We start from the raw sequence: 20,671 nt of genomic DNA, 5'->3' as shown, positions 1-20,671 counted from the left end.
ATGCAGAAGGAATAATATTAGAATCGAAGGTCTACCTGAGAACCGTGAAACTCTAAACCCAGTGAAACTCGTAGCTGAACTATTCTCAAAAATAATTGGAGAGGACTTTATATCAGATACTGAGATAGCGGCAGCTTATCGCATATGTGGATCAAATACCTCTAAACCTTCAAGAAATTACAATTTAAGATTAATGTAATGGAACTTCTCAGACACAAACAGATTATATTTAAAAATAACCACATTCGTATTTTCCCTGATTTCTCACCCTCAACACCTGCTAAACTTGCAGCTTTTTACAACATTAAGCAGCGGTTATGAAAAGCCGATTTCAGATACATCCTCTTGTATCCTGCCAAACTGACAGTGGATATTCAAGACAAATATTACATATCTTTTCCTCCAAGGAGGAAGCAGAAAAGGAGTTAAAGCTGATCCCGGAGCTTTTTTGAAATATGAAAGTGAGTCGCATCCTGTCATGGTATGGCAAGAAGATATTACCTGCTGTCTGATCTGCTTGATACGGGTACCATAATTATATATGTTTTTCTTCTCTGCCACTTTGTTTATGTTTTAATTACAATTACACGCATATGTGTGGAAGCAGTTTTTTTTTTTTTTTGGTTTTTAACTATTCTAAAGGAGACTGTAACATCATACCCTTGGTTTATTGTTATTTTTGCATTAGGGTTTACTATGTTTATCCAGGACCACTTTTTAAAACCATTCCCTGGGATTACTGTCTTAATATTTCAAGACTGTTGTTGATTATATTTTTTGCTTATAGTATGTAGACTTTATTGGCAATAGATCTCTACTTTTTAATCCTCAAATGCCGCTGCTGGGGGGCTTGTTTTGTTTTGGACATGCTCTGTCTCTAGGTATGTCAGAGGACTGGGACTTTGTGAAGTGGGGTCCAGCCTCACGTGGGGAGGCAAAATGGGTGGGTGGGGGATGAGAGCAAGCTATATCTAATCTATCCTTTTAACCCTTATAATTATAACTTCCAACATAAAAATAGGCTGCATGGCAATAACTCGTGGGAAAATTGGAAATTAAGGTTAAAGCTGTCTCACTTCCAGTTAAGACTACAAAATGACATCAAAAATTCAGAATCAATGTCTTCATGATGGGACAGTTAACTTTGTGAGCTGGAATGTTAAAGGCCTGAATCACGAATTAAAGAGAAAGAAAGTATTCTCTCACCTAACAGGTCTAAACACTAAAATAGTATTTTTACAGGAGACCCACTTATTAAGCAAAGATCAGTTCCGGCTGTAAAAAGACTGGACCGGCCAAATGTTGCATTCCAGCTTTACAAAGAAAACTAGAGGTGAGGGAATTCTTATACATAGAACAGTCTCCTTTGTAGCATCAGATGTAGTATCTGATCCTGAAGGGAGATGTGATTGTCATGGGCAACTTATTTAACTGTAAAGTGATTTTGAAAAATGCTTATGCACCCAATGTCGATGATAAGGAATTCATGCAAAATTTATTTACATCTATCCCCAATGTGAACACTCATAAAATTATAATGGCTGGAGACTTTGTGTTTTAAATCCACTGTTAGATAGATATCATCCCCCCGTGACAGGAGACCTAACACTGCAAAGACAATTACACAGTTTTAAACTGACCACAACTTATCAGACCCCTGGAGATTTCTAAACCCAAACTCATGAACATATTCCTTATACTCACCAGTGCATCATTGCTACTCAAGAATTGATCATTTCTTGCCTGCAATTAAATCTTGCAAGTACAACACTATTGTTATTTCTGACAATGCCCATCTGATCTTGGAGCTGAAATCATTATGCCCCGCATACTCATCTCACAGATGGCATCTTAACCCACTTCTATTAACAGATGAGAACTGTACAGAATTTATATCAAAAATCAGTTTCTTCCTAGAGACAAATACATCCTCAGAGGTCTCTACAGGAATAAATACTCTGGGAAAACTCTAAAGGCCTTCTTAAGAGGACAGATTATTTCACATCTTACCCACAGAAATAAAGTAGAAACCAAGAAGGTATCTGAGCTAACCAGCGAAATTACAAGAATAGATCAAGAACATGCCAGGTGTCCAAGTGAAGCTCTTCATAGTAAAGACAGGCTCTGCATTCAGAGCTCAACCTCTTAACAACCAAAGAAACTGAACAACTCATTTTTAAATCAAGACATTACTATGAAAACAGAGAGAAAGCTAATAAGCTTTAGCTCAACAAATCCACAAGCAAGAATTTCGCAGTACAATCCCAACAATCACCAACATGAACGGAGATAAAATCATTGACCATAAAAATATAATGCACACATTTACAGACTACTATAAATTCTTATATTCTACTGAGTTCAAAGAAGACAACACACAATCTAATGCATTTCTGGATACATTACAGATACCACAAATTGATACTTTTAGTGCTGAGGAATTGGATAAACCTCTGACGCTATCAGAATTACTAGATGCTATAAAGTAACTTCAGAGCGGGAAAGCAGCAGGCCCAGATGGCTACCCTGTCAAATTTTATAAGAAATTCTCCACTCAGCTAGCTCCTCTCTTATTAGCAACATTTACAGAAGCTAGCGACAATCAAATTCTATCTCAAACTTTTCGCCAAGCATTAATCATCGTCTTTCCTAAACAAAACAAGGACTTATTACAATTTGCATCATACAGACCAATTTCACTTCTGAATAATGATAAGATACTCTCCAAAGTCCTAGCTAGAAGGATGGAGAAAGTGCTGCCTTCGGTAATATCACAAGATCAAACTGGATTAAAGGCCGACACTTAGCTTCCAATCTCTGACGCCTGTTTAATGTAATATATTCACTTGCAAAGTCAAACACCCTGGAGATATCAAACTACTGTATACCAATCCAGAAGCTTCAGTTTGTATTAACAACATTTGCTCAGACTACTTTAAACTAGAACGTGGTACCAGACAAGGATGCCCCTTGTCACCACTGCTATTAACAATCGCCGTTGAACCACTGGCAGTTCACTGTGGAAATGCTCATCAGATAAAGGGGATTATCAGAGAAGGATTGGAACAGAAAATTTCTCTATATGCAGATGATATGGTACTGTATGTATCAGATCCACAAAATACTGTGCCTGCAGTCTTAACAGCACTTATAGAAGATCTCTGGTCTCAGAATTAATTTGAATAAAAGTGTGCTCTTTCCAGTGAATTCAAACATACAATATTAGATTGGACACCTTTTATTATTGCAGATCAGTTTAAAAACAAAATTTCACCGTCTGTATGGAAAAAATTAAGCAAGACTTGCATAGATGGTCAACCCTCCATCTCACTCTAGCTGAAAGAATTAATGTTGTTAAGATGAATATCCTTCCTAAGCTTCTCTTTTTATTTCAGATCATTCAATCCCATCCCATTTTCCAACCCGCTGAATCCGAACACAGGGTCACGGGGTCCTGCTAGAGCGAATCCCAGCCAACACAGGGCACAAGGCAGGATCCAATCCCAGGCAGGGTGCCAACCCACCGCAGGACACACTCAAACACACCCACACACCAAGCACACACTAGGGCCAATTTAGAATCGCCAATCCACCTAACCAGCATGTCTTAGGACTGTGGGAGGATACCAGAGTGCCCCGGAGGAAACCCACGCAGACACGGGGAGAACATGCAAACTCCACGCAGGGAGGACCCGGGAAGCGAACCCAGGTCCCCAGGTCTCCCAACTGCGAGGCAGCAGCGCTACCCACTGCGCCACCGTACCGCCCCCAGATCATTCCAATATACATCAATAAATCATTTTTTAAGCAATTAGATTCAACCATAACCTCATTTATTTGGAACCTAAAACATCCATGTATCCAAAGAGCGACCTTACAAAGACCTTAGACAGAAGGTGGCATGGCTCTACCCAACTTTCAGTTTTACTACTGGGCAGCAAACATACAAGCTATAAAAACCTGGACACAAATAGATGAACATAAACAGGCTTGGTCAGCAATAGAAATAAAATCCTACAATACTATACTTCTCTATATTCCTTGCTTTGTGCCCCAATAAATGCAAGTTATCGCCAATATACTAATAACCCAATTCTGCTTCACTCACTCAGAATATGGAACCAAAGTAGAAACCATTTTAAGATGGAGAATTTTTTATCTGTGGCACCTCTGCATGAGAACCACCTTTTTCAACCCTCTCAAACATATGCAGTTTTTAATATCTGGAAAACATTTGGGATTAAATTGCCTAGAGATCTTTATATAGACAACATCTATTCTGCATCCTATGAACAATTGCATTCCAAATTTAATTTTCCAACAACACATTTCTTTCACTATCTTCACTATCTTATTTGGGACGCCGCTGTGTTTGACTCTGGACTCTGGGACAGGTGCCAAACTGAATGACCGTTATGTGATCTACATTACTGGCACAGTGGATTAGAGCAAGTCTAGTTTACAGGTGGTGTTGTTTGGGCGCTTACAGGTTGTGTTGTTTGGGTGCCACCTACTGACTCTTGGAATCTGCCGCGTTTTGGGAATTCGCTGCGTTTGACTGTACAGGTTGTGTTTGGGCACTCAGAGGTTGTGTTGTTCGGGCGCCACCTACTGACTCTGGGAAGCCGCCGCATTTTGGAAATTCGCTGCGTTTGACTCTGGACTCTGGGGCGGGCGCCAAGGCTGCAATGCACATGCGCCTCGGTGCGAACGCCGTGCGTCCGCTGTGCATATATTAACTGTGGTTTAGTAAGATAGATATCGAGCACATCTGTCTCGCTTGAAATTGTCCAAAATGTTTCCAGGGCAAGATCCAACCTGTGAACGCTGTAATCAAGCTCCAGCCTCACTGGGTCACAGGTTTTGGGCCTGCACCAAATTAACATCATTCTGGACAAAAAATTTTTAAGTGCCCTTCAGACAGCCTTGGTGTCACATTCCCTTCTAACCCATTAACAGCCGTGTTTGGTGTTCTTCCAGATGGGCTTAAAGTGGAGAAGGACAAACAAACTGACTGCCTTCACTACATTATTGGCACGCAGACTTACTGTATTTTGCTAAACTGGAAGAAACCTAACTCTCCTCTTTTAAGTCAGTGGGTAATTGATGTTTTATATTATTTAAAATTGGAAAAAATCAAATTCTCAGAGGATCTGTGCAGAACTTTTTCAAAACTTGGCAGATTCAATATTTTAGAATAAGCTCTTAAAGCACTGAGGAAGTAGATTCTCTCCCCATTTCTTTTTCTTCTCCATTTATCTGTATCTGCCTAATACTCGCTCTCTATGTAAATATAAGATGGTGCAACTCTGGACATGTAAACGTAAAAATCTCCACTTGCTGCAGGGACATCAAACTGTTGGCCGTAAGTTTGCGTCCCTATTTCTTGCCCAGAAAATTTGGACACGTCATTGTTGTTATTGTATACATCCCTCCTCGGGCAGACGTGGAGATAGCGGGTGACATCATCCATTCTGATGTTGCTAAACTGCAAACGCAGCACCCCGAGGCACTTGTGCTAATTGCTGGAGACTTTAACCATGTGACACTGGACAAAACATTACCTGCCTTCTCCCAGTATGTGGATTGTAACACCCAGGGAAATAGGACTATTGATCTACTATTTGCATCTACTGTATGCAAACGTTAAAGACGCATACAGCGCCACCCCGCTGCCTGCGCTTGGGAAAGCAGATCATAACCTGGTTCTGCTTCAGCCTCACTACAAACCAAAAGTGAGGGTCCTACCTGCAACCACACAATCATTCAGGAAGTGGTCCCCTGAGGCTGAGAATGCTCTGAGAGAATGTTTTGGAACTACAGACTGGAATATCCTGCAGGGATCATATAGTGAGAACATTGAGGAGGTTGTTGACTGCACTACTTACTACATCAACTTCTGTATGAACATTGTAGTTCCAGTAAGAACTGTACGCTGCTATGCTAACAACAAGCCATGGATTACAAGTGACATCAAGGGCCTTTTGAACCAGAAGAAAAGGGCTTTTAAAAGATGATCAGCATGAGCTCAAGCGTGTGCAGAAGGAACTCCGAGTCCAGCTCAGGGCTGCGAAGGAGCAGTACAGGAGAAAGCTGGAGCAAAAGTTGCAGAATAACAGCATGAAGGAAGTGTGGGATGAAGATCATCACTGGCTGCAGCTCGAAGTGGTGTGCCACCATCGAGAGAGACATAAAGAGAGCAAACCAGATGAACAACTTCTTTAACAGGTTTGACCACCCTAACCCACTCTCACCTCGGAGTACTGCACCCTCCACCCATCCTTCTGCTGATGCCAGCATAGGAGAGCGTTTCCCCCCACCCATAATTACAGCAGCCCCGGTAAGCAGAGAGCCGAGGAGACTTCATGCCAGCAAAGCAGCGGGTCCAGATGGAGTATCACCACGACTGCTGAAGGCCTTTGCGTTAGAGCTGGGGAGTCCTCTACAGCGCATCTTCATCCTGAGCCTGGAACAGGGGAGAGTCCCGAGGCTTTGGAAAACATCTTGCATCACCCCAGTCCCAAAGGTATCACGTCCTAGTGAGCTGAATGACTTCCAGCCTGTTGCTCTGATGTCACATGTGATGAAGACCATGGAGAGGCTGCTGCTTCACCACCAGAGGCCACAGGTTCAACATGCCCTTTTTGAATATCAGGAAAAGGTGGGAGCGGAGGATGCCATCATCTATATGCTACATCGATCCCTCTCTCACTTGGACAGAGGCAGTGGTGCTGTAAGAATTATGTTTCTAGACTTCTCTAGTGCCTTCAACACAATCCAACCTCTGCTCCTTAGGGACAAGCTGACAGAGATGGGAGTAGATTCATGCCTGGTAGCATGGATCGTGGACTATCTTAAAGACAGGCCTCAGTATGTGCGTCCTATTGTATCACCGTGTAAGAGGGGGTTTCAGAGGAGCAACGACATCTCCTTAGCATGCGTTCAGACGCCCTCTTCACAACGCCAGAGGCAGAGATGCGAAGTGGCTGGTGCGTACCACACCCCGGAGGGAGGGGGAAAAACCTCATTCACTACAGCTTTATTACTGTTAGAAGACGTTAGGAGCACACACTGACAGTGCATTGCTGCACCCACCACATGAAAAACCAACTCAGGATCCAGATTAGGACCCGAGTGCAGCCATGCAATGGGTGAAACCTCAGCACCACACTAGTTCAGATGGAATGGAACAGTTTGAGGTTTTTTATGAGGGCTGGAGTGCCAATTCTATCGCCAACCCCCAAGTTTTTCCCTGCAGGTTGGAGGGCCTACATGCAGGGGTGGATGCAGATTAACATCATACCCAGGACGGAGCAATTGCTGGTTAAGGGCCTTGCTCAAGGTCCCAACAGAGCAGAGTCCCTTTTGGCATTTTACAGGATTCGAACCGGCAACCTTCCAATTGCCAGTGCAGATCCCTAGCCTCAGTGCCACCACTCCGCCCCATTACTGTTAAATATCAAGAAATAAAAAACGAATGAAATGAAAATAAAATTTCTTTAAATTGTATATCCAGTTAACCAAACCCGGGGGTGAGCAAGCGAAGCTAGCAGGGGGCAGTACACGATAGTTTTTCAAGAAATTATCTTCATTTCAGTGCCATCTCCGATTGTTACAACAAGTTTCCTTTCCATGAAATCCTGCAACACCACATTATTGAAATTTCTTGGTTTCGGAAGATGATTAATCGAGGATTTTTAAATAAGTCAATGTCTGTAAAGCATTTGGTCCAGATGGAGTGTTAGGATTTGTTTTACAAACCCAAAGAAACAAGTTAGTTTTCTACAGACATGTAGAATGTTTCATTAGGAGAACCTCCATTATTCACAAGTTTCAAAAACACAATGATCCCTGTACTAAAGAAACTGAATGAGTGCATGACACTGGCCTGTAGTCATTTTGTGATGAAATGCTTTGAGAGACCAGTGCTAGAACACATTAAAACAGAATATTCCATATAGTCTGGACTATCTGCATTTTGCATAATAGTATAACCAGTCCACAGAGGAGGTCATATCTCCTGCACTTTCTACCAAAATTAAAAACTGCTGTTCCAGAGTACTGTTTGTAGATTGTAGCTCAGCATTTAACACTACTGTTGCTGTTAAAAAAATAAAACAACCTGTTGCAAGGGAAAACTTTTTTGTAAAATCAGATTATACATTAGCTTTTGAGGACATCAATGAACTAGTGGTAAATGTGAGTGATACGTTGTCACTGGTGCTGTGTGCTTTCTATTGTTTAATTACAATGAAAGTGTAGAACTAAAAGTAAGGTTTAAAGAATTGGCATCTATGTCTATCAAAATATGAATTGCAAAATGTACATTCAACATATGTCGCATCTCATCAAATGGACTGCCATTAAGAGGATTGATAAAGAGCCGCAGGGGATGCAGATTTTAGTATTCAAAAGCACCCGAAAGTGCTTAACACCACCAGTAGAAGCACAGATCAGGCTGCACAAAATACATCACCTGACTACGTCTAAATTAATAACTAAAATGAAGTTCAAAATTCTCTTACTGGAAATGCAAACATTCCATGCAAGAATATAGCCATAGCATTTTAATAGGTAGGATATCCATAGACCACAACACTTATCTTAACTCTATTTGCTGCTGTTATGCCATAGTGGTGCAAGAATCAAAATGACAGCATATCTAAGCAGACAAGCACTGTGGTATATGTTTGTGTCTCCATCTCTTCTGTCTCAGAACTCCATGTACAAATTGATCGTTAAGATTCAGTTACCTTATGCTACCGAGCTCCAGAACTGATAACAGCAATTTTAGCTTTTTAAAATTTTTATTTGCTTCAGTTGTTTTATTCAGTTTATTTTGCTCTCCCCCTGAAACCCCAGCAGCTTAACTAACATAGAACAGACAATTTTTTTTTTTTAAATAAACACACACTACATACCATCATGGTGCAAAAAGGAAGAAATGGTAGGCATGAAGAAGGTTTAGTGTACTAGCTGGTAACCCTATTTAAGGGCAGATGAGAAATAAACTGCACACAAGGGTGCTTAAATAGTTTTCGGAATTCACTAGTTCATCAAGTGTGCTTTTTCCTGATCAATGACTGGTTTCACACTGAACATCAACTTATATATGTTGGCTGCCTGGAAGGGATGTGGCACCTGGATAGAAGAGGAACTAGGTCACAGGTACTCCGGTGAGCAAGCCTCAGAACTCAAATCAAAAAGAGAAATAATCAGTGACAACCAGCTTGGGGAGGTATCATGTACTTTTAGAGAGCACTAAGGATGTCCCCTAAACACACTTGCATGACACGACAAAACAAAAATACAATCCTAACATAGCTCTCAAATCTTGATTTTAAAGATTGGGAAGAGCACTGAAAATAAGTATTATAAAACATTTCAACAAAATCTCAGAGTAAATGCATCAACACAAAGTAGTCTATAATGGTCCCTTGAGATAAATTTAAGGATTTAATTGCATCCTCCTCCTCCTCCTCCTATTTATAAGCAGCAGCATCAAGCTCATTCAGAGTGCACTTTTTTGAATTTGTTCTTTATGGGTGCCATCATTTTGTGTCAAGTTGCTATGGTTCTTAGTAATTGCTAACGATGTAATACACGTTCCACATTGCCCATACCATAAAAGTGGTCATGCCATTTAAGATGACAGTTAAAGTAGTTCCCAAAAGTTGTTTAAAATAAAGGTTCTCCTTAACGGCATTCTGTATTTCTTTTTATTCACGGGCAAGGCATCCCTGCTTAGTTATTCTTCGAACTTCATTGTTTTCTATTCGATTTATTTTCCCCATATCTTATTTTTAAAAAAGTGAATATACGCTGGTGTAACTGAGACAAACTTTAGATGGTTCGCTGCTTCTTGGTCACTTGCAGCTAATTGTTAATTGGCAGCAGGTTAAGAAAATGAGAAGCAATTGAAGGACTGACTGCAGCTGCTTATAAAATACGCCATTGAAGTTTTTGAATCTTAACAGTAAATAACAATGAATCGATAGTAACAGATTGGTGAAAAACCAGTGCGTCATGCTTTTAAAAGGCCTCTCGTTGCATACAGTAACATACGCTAAGTGTGCGTTTGATATGGAGACGTGTCTCAGGCACCTTTGCTGTTTGGTGGGATGTTAAAGTGAACGTCAAATAACTGATGTTTGATTGTCTGAATCCTCGCTTTTGGCAGCGTTTGGGTTGTTCTTGTTTTGAGCTGAAGTAAATTAAACTGGTCAACAAGCATTTTGCTACTGGGATTCTTTCACCTGTAGGCCTACTTTAACAAATTTCACTTGCTGACTCAATCTGAAAACCATTTTCATCCAGCACGTCCAGTTTTTTTAGTTATGATATTCCAGGTCTTGGACAACTAGGGTGACTGGACAGTAAAGGTGATGCATTTCAGCATTTAAGAAGTAAGTTTGGTCTCAAGAAAAGTGAAGCCAAAATTAACGAAGGTGTTTTTGTTGGCCCTGAAATCTGTGAACTGATGCTTGACAATGAGTTCAAAAGCAAACTGAAACCAACTGAATCAGCACCCTCATTCATGCAGGTTATTCAGAATTTTCTTGACAGTCACAGAGCAGAGGATTATACTGAGCTTGTGGAGAATATGCTGAAAGTATATTAGCTTACGGGAACCCGAATGTCACTGAAGACGCATTTTTTACATTCTGATCTCGACTCTTTTCCACAAAATCTAAGCGATGTCAGAGATGAGCATGGGGGAAATTTTCATCAAGATATAAAGGTGATGGAAAACTGATATCGGGGAAAATTCACTCCGAGCATGATGGGTGACTACTGTTGGTTCTTGCAAAGAGAGACGGATGTGCAGTACAAGCACAAAAGCGAGTGCCTCCAATATTTTTGGGCACACTGACCTCACTTTTATATTGAGCTAAATTGACAAATATACTTTTAACGTGTCTCTGGTCTGGTTTAGTCTTCTGGTTTGTTTTCTGAATAAACGCATCAAAACAATTTTGGTGGGACATGGTCCAAACTCCAGATATCGTGTTGATATATTATACTGATATTCAAAAGTGTCAAAACGTCAATGATGTGTTTTTCAAAAACCTGACATGCTAGCTTAATTCATACATGAAATCAGTGTAAAAAACTTAATAAAGAGCTACTCTGAAGTTCCCAGAAGCAAACAAAAAATTTTTTTTTTGTAGACCAGTGTTATAGTAGTTTCTTCTAAGGTGGGGGGTGGTCCGGTTTTGGAACGAACTGCTGAAGTGTTTATGCCTGTGGCTCAAAGGAACAGTGGAAGAAAAATAAGCTCATTACAAAAGCGTGCTCTTTATTCCTTTCTTGGTAGGTCCTCCAACCTGCAGGGAAAACTTGGGGGTTGATGGCGGAATTGCTACTCCAGCCACCATAATTTTTACTTTATACTTTTTTTTACACATTTTTTACTACTTGGACATGGATTTTTACATGCCGAGACTCGTCTATGCAAGTAGTCAACTTCAAGCGCTGAGAACAAATGCCCGCGCCGGTGTGGTCCTCTATTTACCTGACGAGGTAAGAAAACGGTATCTGGTGAAAAATATGAGGACCTACAGAGAATGCAGTTTGTTGTGTTTTAGTGAAACGTGGCTAACAACTAACATCCCAGATGCTAACATGGAGCTACCCGGGTTTAGCACAGTTAGAGCATACAGAGACGCAAATATCTGCAGAAAGCAGAAAGGAGGTGGACTTGCACTCTGTGTCAATAAAAGATGGTGCAACTCTGGACATGTTAACGTTAAAATCTCCACTTTCTGCAGGGACATCGAACTGTTGGCCATAAGTCTGCGTCCCTATTACTTGCCCAGAGAGTTTGGACATGTCATTGTTTTTATTGTTTACGTCCCTCCTCGGGTGGACGTGGAGATAGCGGGTGACATCATCCATTCCGCAGTTGCTAAACTACAAATGCAGCACCCTGAGGTGCTTGTGCTAATCGCTGGAGACTTCAACCATGTAACGCTGGACAAAACATTACCTGCCTTCTCCCAGTATGTGGATTGTAACACCCGGGGAAATAGGACTATTGATCTACATATGCAAACGTCAAAGACGCATACAGCGTCACCCATCTGCCTGCGCTTGGGAAAGCAGATCATAACCTGGTTCTGCTTCAGCCTCACTACAAACCAAGAGTGAGGGTCCTATCTACAACCACACGCTCATTCAGGAAGTGGTCCCCTGAGGCAGAGCAGGCTCTGAGAGACTGCTTTGGAACTACAGACTGGGATATCCTGCAGGGATCTTATAGTGAGAACATTGAGGAGGTTGCTAACTGCACTACTGACTACATCAACTTCTGTATAGAAATTGTAGTTCCAGTAAGAACAGTACACTGCTATGCTAACAACAAGCCATGGATTACAAGTGACATCAAGGGCCTTTTGAACCAGAACAAAAGGGCTTTTAAAGGTGGTGATCAGCATGAGCTTAAGCGCGTGCAGAAGGAACTCCGAGTCCAGCTCAGGGCGGCGAAGGAGCAGTACAGGAGAAAGCTGGAGCAGAAGTTGCAGAATAACAGAATGAAGGAAGTGTGGGATGCAGCTCGAAGCGAGGTGCCACCGTCGAGAGAGATGTGGAGAGAGCAAACCAGATGAACAACTTTTTAATAGATTTGACCACCCTAACCCACTCTCACCTCGGAGTACTGCACCCTCCACAGATCCTTCTGTTGATACCACCATAGGAGAGAGTTTACTCCAACCCACAATTACAGCAGCCCAGGTAAGCAGAGAGCTGAGGAGACTTTGTGCCAGCAAAGCAGCGGGTCCAGGTGGAGTATTGCCACGACTGCTGAAGGCCTGTGCATTGGAGCTGGGGAGTCCTCAACAGCGCATCTTCAACCTGAGCCTGGAACAGGGGAAGTCCCGAGGCTTTGGAAAACATCTTGTATCACCCCAGTCCCAAAGGTATCACATCCTAGTGAGCTGAATGACTTCCGTCCTGTCGCTCTGACGTCACATGTGATGAAGACCATGGAGAGGCTGCTGCTTCACCACCAGAGGCCACAGGTCCATCATGCCCTCGACCCTCTGCAGTTCGCATACCAGGAGAAGGTGGGAGCGGAGGATGCCATCATCTACATGCTACACTGATCCCTCTCCCACTTGGACAGAGGCAGTGGTGCTGTAAGAATTATGTTTCTGGACTTCTCTAGCGCCTTCAACACCATCCAACCTCTGCTCCTTAGGGACAAGCTGACAGAGATGGGAGTAGATTCATACCTGGTGGTATGGATCGTGACTATCTTAAAGACAGACCTCAGTATGTGCGTCTCAGGAACTGCAGGTCTGACATTGTGGTCAGCAACACAGGAGTGCCGCAGGGGTCTGTACTTTCTCCGGTCCTGTTCAGCCTATATACATCGGACTTCCAATACAACTCGGAGTCCTGCCACATGCAAAAGTTCGCTGACAACACTGCTATCGTGGGCTGCATCAGGAGTGGGCAGGATGAGGAGTATAGGAACCTAATCAAGGACTTGTTAAATGGTGCGACTCAAACCACCTACACCTGAACACCAGCAAAACCAAGGAGCTGGTGGTGGAGTTTAAGAGGACCAGGCCCCTCATGGACCCTGTGATCATCAGAGGTGACTGTGTGCAGAGGGTGCAGACCTATAAATACCTGGGAGTGCAGCTGGATGATAAATTGGACTGGACTGCCAATATTGATGCTCTGTGTAAGAAAGGACAGAGCCGGTTATACTTCCTTAGAAGGCTGGCGTCCTTCAACATCTGCAATAAGATGCTGCAGATGTTCTATCAGACAGTTGTGGCGAGCGCCCTCTTCTACGCATGGTGTGCTGGGGAGGCAGCATAAAGAAGAGGGACGCCTCATGCCTGGACAAACTGGTGAGGAAGGCAGGCTCTATTGTGGGTACGTAGCTGGACAGTTTGACATCTGTGGCAGAGTAACGGTCGCTGAGCAGGCTCCTGTCAATCATGGAGAATCCACTGCATCCACTAAACAGTATCTTCTCCAGACAGAAGAGCAGCTTCAGCAACAGACTGCTGTCACTTTCCTGCTCCACTGACAGACTGAGGAGATTGTTCCTCCCCCACACTATGCGACTCTTCAATACCACCCGGGGGGTGGGGGGGGGGGGAGGGGGGGTTTTAAACGTTAACATTATTCAAAGTTATTGTCTGTCTGTATGCCTGGATTGTTATCACTCTTTAATATTTTCTTCATCAGTATGCTGCTGCTAGAGTATGTGAATTTCCCCTTGGGATTAATAAAGTATCTATCTATCTATCTATCTATCTATCTATCTATCTATCTATCTATCTATCTATCTATCTATCTATCTATCTATCTATCTATCTATCTATCTATCTATCTATCTATCGATAATAAAACCTCACACTGTTCCGTTCCATCTGAACTAGTGTGGTGCTGAGGTGTCACCGGCTACATGGCTGCACTCGGGTCCTAATCTGGTATCCTGAGGTAGTTTGTCATGTAGTGTGAGCACTGTATCAGTGCATGCTCCTAAACCCCTCCTCCTTTTATTCCCCAGAACCCTCTTCTATTCCTAGCGTTGTTGAGATTTAAGACAAAAATGCGCAAGGCAACAAGCAGCCGTGGTCGGGAAACAAGTCCATGTATCTTTGAGTCACGACTGGACTGTTTGAAAGCGGTAGTTTAAGTTAACAGGCATAGAAAAAGACAGAGCGCAGCTTACCCTCTTAAAAATAACGGTTCCTTAATTGCATTTTAATGAGCTGTGGATCCTCGTACAACCCTTCACAAAAATATATTCTGGTAAGGGCTCTTTGTATATGAAATTCTTTCATTATATTTTGTAAGTGCCTTGACCATGGGAAAGGCGCTATATAAATAAAATGTATTATTATTATCATTATTAAATAGGTCATTTGTGTTTTCAAAAGATTCTGCTATTTGGGTAAAAACAAATCTCTTTAGGCTACCGAGATTAACGGGTCGTGAAAATCTGAAATTGATCTTGTGATTTTATGCACCGAGTTCTTTTTCAAAATCAGAAACTCCTTTTGTATTTCACAAATCTGTACATTACCTGTTACACAGCTAAATAAAAGGTTATGTCTGAAACCTTTCCTTTAAGGAATCAAAATGGTTGTCCTGCATGGCATCGCCCTGAAGAGTCAATCACATGGGCAGATTTTGGTTTTTAAGAGTGTAAACGCTCAGATTAAAAAAAAAAAAACTCTGGAGAGCTGCGAGGAAGCAAAGAAACAGATCTGAATAAACTCGGAGGACATCTTTAAGTTATTCTTTTTATTAATTTCAAAGCGGCAAAGAAATACATTTTACAGTAGAATATATTTGAAATTACATTTCAATAAAATCTCTTTACAATACGTGGCAAACGATTGTAAGAACTTGCAAGATACACAACTTACATCTGCGTTCAGCCTTCAGTAATTTATAAGACAATTGTGCAAGTGACATACCGAAAAAACAACCCTTTGGGTTTTACAAGGCTGCGGTCTACACAACCCCACTTTCATTTAACCCCCGCGAGGACTAAATATATAGTTATACATTTTATTTCACAGAATTGTTTTTAATCATCCGATCGAGACTTCGACACTGTCGTCGATCAAATACCATAAATGTATATGATAAATTTACGCATTCCGAAAATTCTTAATATTAGAAGAGGTTAGAACATCCCATTAACTAGTAATTTAATGTACATATTTACAGGCTCTGCTCGTTTAAAGTCCTTTTCGATTTCTACCAAGGTCTCCACACATGGTAGTTCGGGGGCTGAACTGCAGGGGGCGTTCTGCTCGCGCCGTTCCTACTTGAACTGGGGGAGCTCTCGGTGCTAGAGTGCCTTACTGGATAGACTGGCAAGACGTTCGGAACTCTGGCACTTTGTCCCTGGCAGTTCTGGCAGGTGCTTGAGGTTGCCATGTTGGTCTGTATGAACTGTACGAGACGGCAGCAGGTTTCTTTGTCCAACAGGTCGGTTTTTGGAAGAAGACTGGAAACGCGCTGCAGGCAAGCTCTGTAACCATCGGTGTAGCTTTCTGTTGGATCTAGATGTAAAAGAAAAATAATTGTTTACATTTTTGTGATACGATCACAACCACTACAAGCTATTCATTTTGCGATCCAGCGTCGTGACATATAAGGCAGCTGGATGGCATCACTGATATTAGTTTCTACGTGCTTCTAACTATTTGAAAATTAAAGTCCCCTTTGGATTTTTTAAACGTGTTGGATAATAACACTCACTTTGAATGGGTTTAGTCGGAAGATTCTTCAGGAATCTCACGGTCATTTCCAGGATGTCCGCTTTTTCAAGCTTTGAATATCTTGAAGTCTGCAACGGAGAGAAAACACAAAATTTAGATTTCAAGCTGGAGCCCTTCCATATGAACTTGGTTTAATGTACTAAGTGTCCCCAATGACCTATACTATAGCTATTTCCCAGGCTTGTGTTTCAATGGTTGATTTCAATGTGTGCATGATGTAATGTTAAAGGCAGATCCTCCTTGGCCCATTATGAGGACTGAAATTCGATTAAAAGACCTTTACTAAAATTAGTGTGGTATGCACAAACATGTCTGAATGTCAAATAATCAGGGGAATGGCTTTTTTTATATAAAACTGTTTGCCTGTATTTGTTGTGTAAGACGATAAAAGTATACTTACATCCTTTCCAACCAGCGGCAAAATGAGCGTCTTGAGCTGATTAAGGCTCTCGTTGATTCGTGCCCTTCTTCGCTTCTCCATAAGAGGCTTCAGTGTCTGAAGTGCAAAAGAAAAAGAATTAACAGAAATGAACACCCCAAGCTCGACTAGATGCACGCAGGTTGTATAATCGAGCTCTGCCGCCACAGACGAATTGTCAAACAATCCTACCTTTCTCATTTCGCTGGCTTCTTTCCTTTTGGCAAGGCTCATTTTTGGCGCGTAGGAGGACAGCGGCGTTTGGGAAGCAATGTTAGGTGTCATGTTTTCAAATCTCTTACAACCGGAGGCTCAAAGCAGAATGTTCTCCGGAGTGCGAGGGTCCTGTATTTAAGGAGGAGCTGCGCGTCCCGTTGCCGCCCCTTTGCCTTTCTGTCACCATTGTGACGCGCTGCGCGACTCCGTGGGGACCTCTGCGCACAGAGCCAATCAGGACAACCATCTGTCAGAGGCCGCTTTTCATTCCTTTAGTCCCGTTTTTAGTTTTACGTTTTCCTTAAACTTGTATATATTCAATACATTTTATTGTTTTCGAAATTCTGCGTCCGTTAAAGCGTACACCATATGCAGAGGCCATTAAAGACGTGACCCCAAGTCCCAAGCGTAAACGAATCCGACAATGGCATATTGTATGCCGCAAAATCGTCGGTGTTAACTCTTTTAGTGTTAACCCATCAACATTAGAAACATTTATATATAAAATGGAAAAGTTTAATTCCGTAAAAATATTAAGTGTTATTTTCTGGTGATTTCATATCTAAAACTTAGCTCAGTATTATTGAATAGGTACATTATTAAAAGCCCTTATTTTTTGCATATGTTAATTTGTTACGTTAACCTTAGTTAACAGCTTTTTTAACCACCAGTGTTCAATACTCGCATTTATATTTACTTTTGTCCTAAATGTTTGATCTTCCAAAATTTTAAAATTGGATGGAGGAGTGACACACCTGAAGGCTTTGATACACGATTATTTGGTCTCTATTCTTTTTTTCAGTGTGGGACTAAATTTTATATATGGTCTCAAATTTTTTCATTTACAATATTAAGCAGTAATTTGGTTTTCGTTTCATGTTACTTTGTCTTCTTTTTCTCCCCCCTTTAGAGGGGAGTTGGAGGGAGGGGTGGGTAAGGTCGGTGGTCGAGCAGATATTAAGAACAGTCTTAAAGCTAAAGCTGTTTATTCAAAAAGCTACCCAAGCCACGCCATTCAGACTCAACATCTGCTTCATCATATGAACAAACCATACGTTTACTTTTAATAGTCGGGTACTTGTGTTCACCTGGAATATGGATGGTGGGAGGAGCTGGCGAACACAGCGAGAGGTTTTATATCTACTGAGAAAGCTTCTAATTACATATCCTTTTTTTTACATTTTATGGAAAAATATTGGATCGCGTTAAGTTTTTTTAACATAAAGCTGTCATGGTATTGACTTGTCGAGAATCTCCCAGTATATTCTCTTTCCATGACATAAAGATTAACTTTTTTATTTTGATTTTAAACACTTCTTTTAAAGGTAAAACCTGTAATATTGCACTAAAAAGGAAAATTGATTTTGAACGTTTTGAAAACGTTATCCCTCATCTGTAACTGGAGTTGTAATGTGCCCTAAATTCCTCAATTTAGACCCCACGCGTCTGACACGCGTCCCAGTCCCAGCTGGGATTTCCCGACCGCCTCTGCCGCTCCCCTCCCCCAGCCTCACAGAAATCCAGCGGCACCTTGGACGACTTGCGTTTGAAAAGTTTTCGAGAGTCATGATGCTGCATTGCAGTTTTGATCATATTGTCTCTGGTCAAAATGGGCGTCCGTACCCCCATCTGTTCCCCCAGATCTTTAGTGTTTAAGATTGAGGTCGATGTTTTTGTAATTATTCAACTTGCTTTAAAGCTTGAAGCAGGCAGAGTACACTTAGGATTTCATCTTCTGGAAAGCTTTAAGGTGGTTAAAAAGATTTTTTGGTATAAGTTGCTCGTTTTTGGTTTCTAAAATATTGCACGAGTAGCCATTTGCACAGATTACTCTAAGGTTAAAACTGAATGTGTATTTTATGGCACTAATATTATGTTGCATGGCGCCTGGACTCTTTTTATTTTAAAATAATTAATCTGTGTATGAATAATGCCTTCGGCAATTTATATCTAAAATTGCATAAAATAGAACTAGCTGTAGATATAAACCAGCTATTCGTGTTCTTTACATTTTAATAAGCCTGTTTGTTCTCAATGACAGAGTTAAATATGTGTTTTCCACGCCTTTCCCCAAAGCCTGTGCCGGGCGGCTGGACTGGCAGATCCTCTGAAAACGGCACGCGCCTCCAGCTGCCCTGGGGAGTTGTCATTTCTGGCCGCGACCACTCCGTCGAGATGAGTGCACTTCGGGAAAGTTGATTCCCCTGCAACTACAACTACACATTACGGTTAGAATCCTCTTTGTCTTTGAAATTATTTTAGCGTGGGTACTCCATATGGCAACCTTAGAAAGACGGGATCTTTTGTTTGACCAAAAAAAAAAAAGAAAAATCGAGATGAGGTTTCTGTGTGAATTTAAGCATTTGACATTCAAGGGTGGGGGAAGGGCGTTATGGTTAAAAAGCAGATCTTTTGATGTTACTTTACTGTTTAAAGCGTTCCGAGAGCCGGTGTTTAGTCAGCTTTATGTCTGTGCAAAGTTGAAAACCGTTTGTATCTGGTTCGGAACTCTAATCATTTGAAGATAGCCGTTTCCTAAATTGTCAAAGTATGTTCAAGCAAGACACCGAGAATAAGAATATAAACATCTATCATTAAATCTAAATTTCGGGTAACAACACTTTAGGATTAAAATAGTTTGACACATTCACTTTACTAATACCTAGTACTCTTTAAATAATTGAGACTGAAGGGTACTATGATTTAGTGGTATGTTCAGCAGTATGATATTCTTGAAGAGTGTTTGACTCCCAAAAAAAAAAAAACTCTTTAAGAGAAGCAGCTGTAAAAACGGAAAATTAAATCGTCTGTGCTAATGTCTTGTTTATTGCATGTTTTACACCGTGTATTTGTCACCCGCTTTCTTGGGCCTGAAATGGATGGCAGTGAGCACAGTTTTACATATGTACACGGGTCTATATTTTTAAGCTTTTCAACTTTTTTGCACCCAGACTAAGCCCATCTTGCCTGTTTTGTGTGTGTGTGTGGTTCCCCTTTCTCTAACATAATGTATAGGTACACAGTATTTCTTGACTTTTCTCTTGCTCCTCGCACCGCTGATGCTGAGCTGAAGCGCTGTGGGGTTGACGCGAGCCCGGCACGAGCCGGCACCTCCCTGTAGCAGATGGAGTCTCATTCAAGAAGCACTGAAGCGGAATGCAGAGTGACACCACCAGTCTGCTGAAAATGTCTTCAGTCGAATTTCTGCCTTCGTACTTGGGCATACCGCACACGGGTAAGCGAGGAGCCCCGCGCTCTGCACAGTGGCTAACGATAGGACTAATCGTGTTTTGTTGTTGAATTTCAGGTGTTTCGTTGGGAGTAAGTGCATCTCGTTCGTCCGTGTTGAGTGTGTCGGGAACAGGTGAGCGAGAAAAAGCAAGACAGTCGAGTATCCAGATCTCTGTTTCAGGTATGTTTTTTTTTTTTGCGCTTTAAAAGCGGCGTTGCGTGTGTTCAGGGCTTTGGCCGCTCATGAATTGACCGGCGGATGCGGCACGAGCCGCGCACGAGCCTCCTTTTGCGCTTGTCAAAGCTGAAGCGTCCAGTGCTAAGCAGGCTGGTTCGTGAAGTCAGGAAAAGCTGAATGGAGTGAGTAGCCAGAACTGGTTTGTTTATTTTTTGCGAAGACGATTCAATACATTTGATATGCTTTCTGAAAAACTGCAGTTTCAGATCTAATGTGGTCTTAAAATGTAGTGTATAAAGTGGGATTTGCTGATTTACTTCCAAATACTCTATCAGCTCATAAGTATACTTTCGAAACCATTACTAA

At 41.7% G+C, this 20,671-nt stretch overlaps 1 protein-coding gene across 2 annotated transcripts; it reads right to left on the bottom strand.

Annotated features, from left to right (window-relative positions):
• Positions 1-15,294: 15,294 nt before the first annotated feature.
• hes2.1 (hes family bHLH transcription factor 2, tandem duplicate 1) lies at positions 15,295-17,295 on the bottom strand. 2 transcript variants are annotated; one of them, XM_028808350.2, is made up of 4 exons: positions 16,873-17,295; positions 16,663-16,758; positions 16,243-16,330; positions 15,295-16,043 (listed from the first exon to the last, which is right to left on the bottom strand). In XM_028808350.2, exons 1-4 carry the CDS (start codon positions 16,963-16,965, stop codon positions 15,736-15,738), a joined length of 585 nt encoding a protein of 194 aa, XP_028664183.2. In that variant the 5' UTR covers positions 16,966-17,295; the 3' UTR covers positions 15,295-15,735. The 2 variants fall into 2 exon arrangements, with proteins under 2 accessions (XP_028664183.2, XP_051786210.1); XM_051930250.1 differs by having other exon boundaries at positions 16,663-17,295.
• Positions 17,296-20,671: the final 3,376 nt, after the last annotated feature.

This window comes from Erpetoichthys calabaricus, chromosome 8 (assembly GCF_900747795.2).
Source record: "Erpetoichthys calabaricus chromosome 8, fErpCal1.3, whole genome shotgun sequence".
Lineage (NCBI taxonomy): Eukaryota > Metazoa > Chordata > Cladistia > Polypteriformes > Polypteridae > Erpetoichthys > Erpetoichthys calabaricus.
The sequence above is the reverse complement of the archived record's forward strand: the minus strand, read 5'-3'. Positions and strand labels throughout refer to the sequence as shown.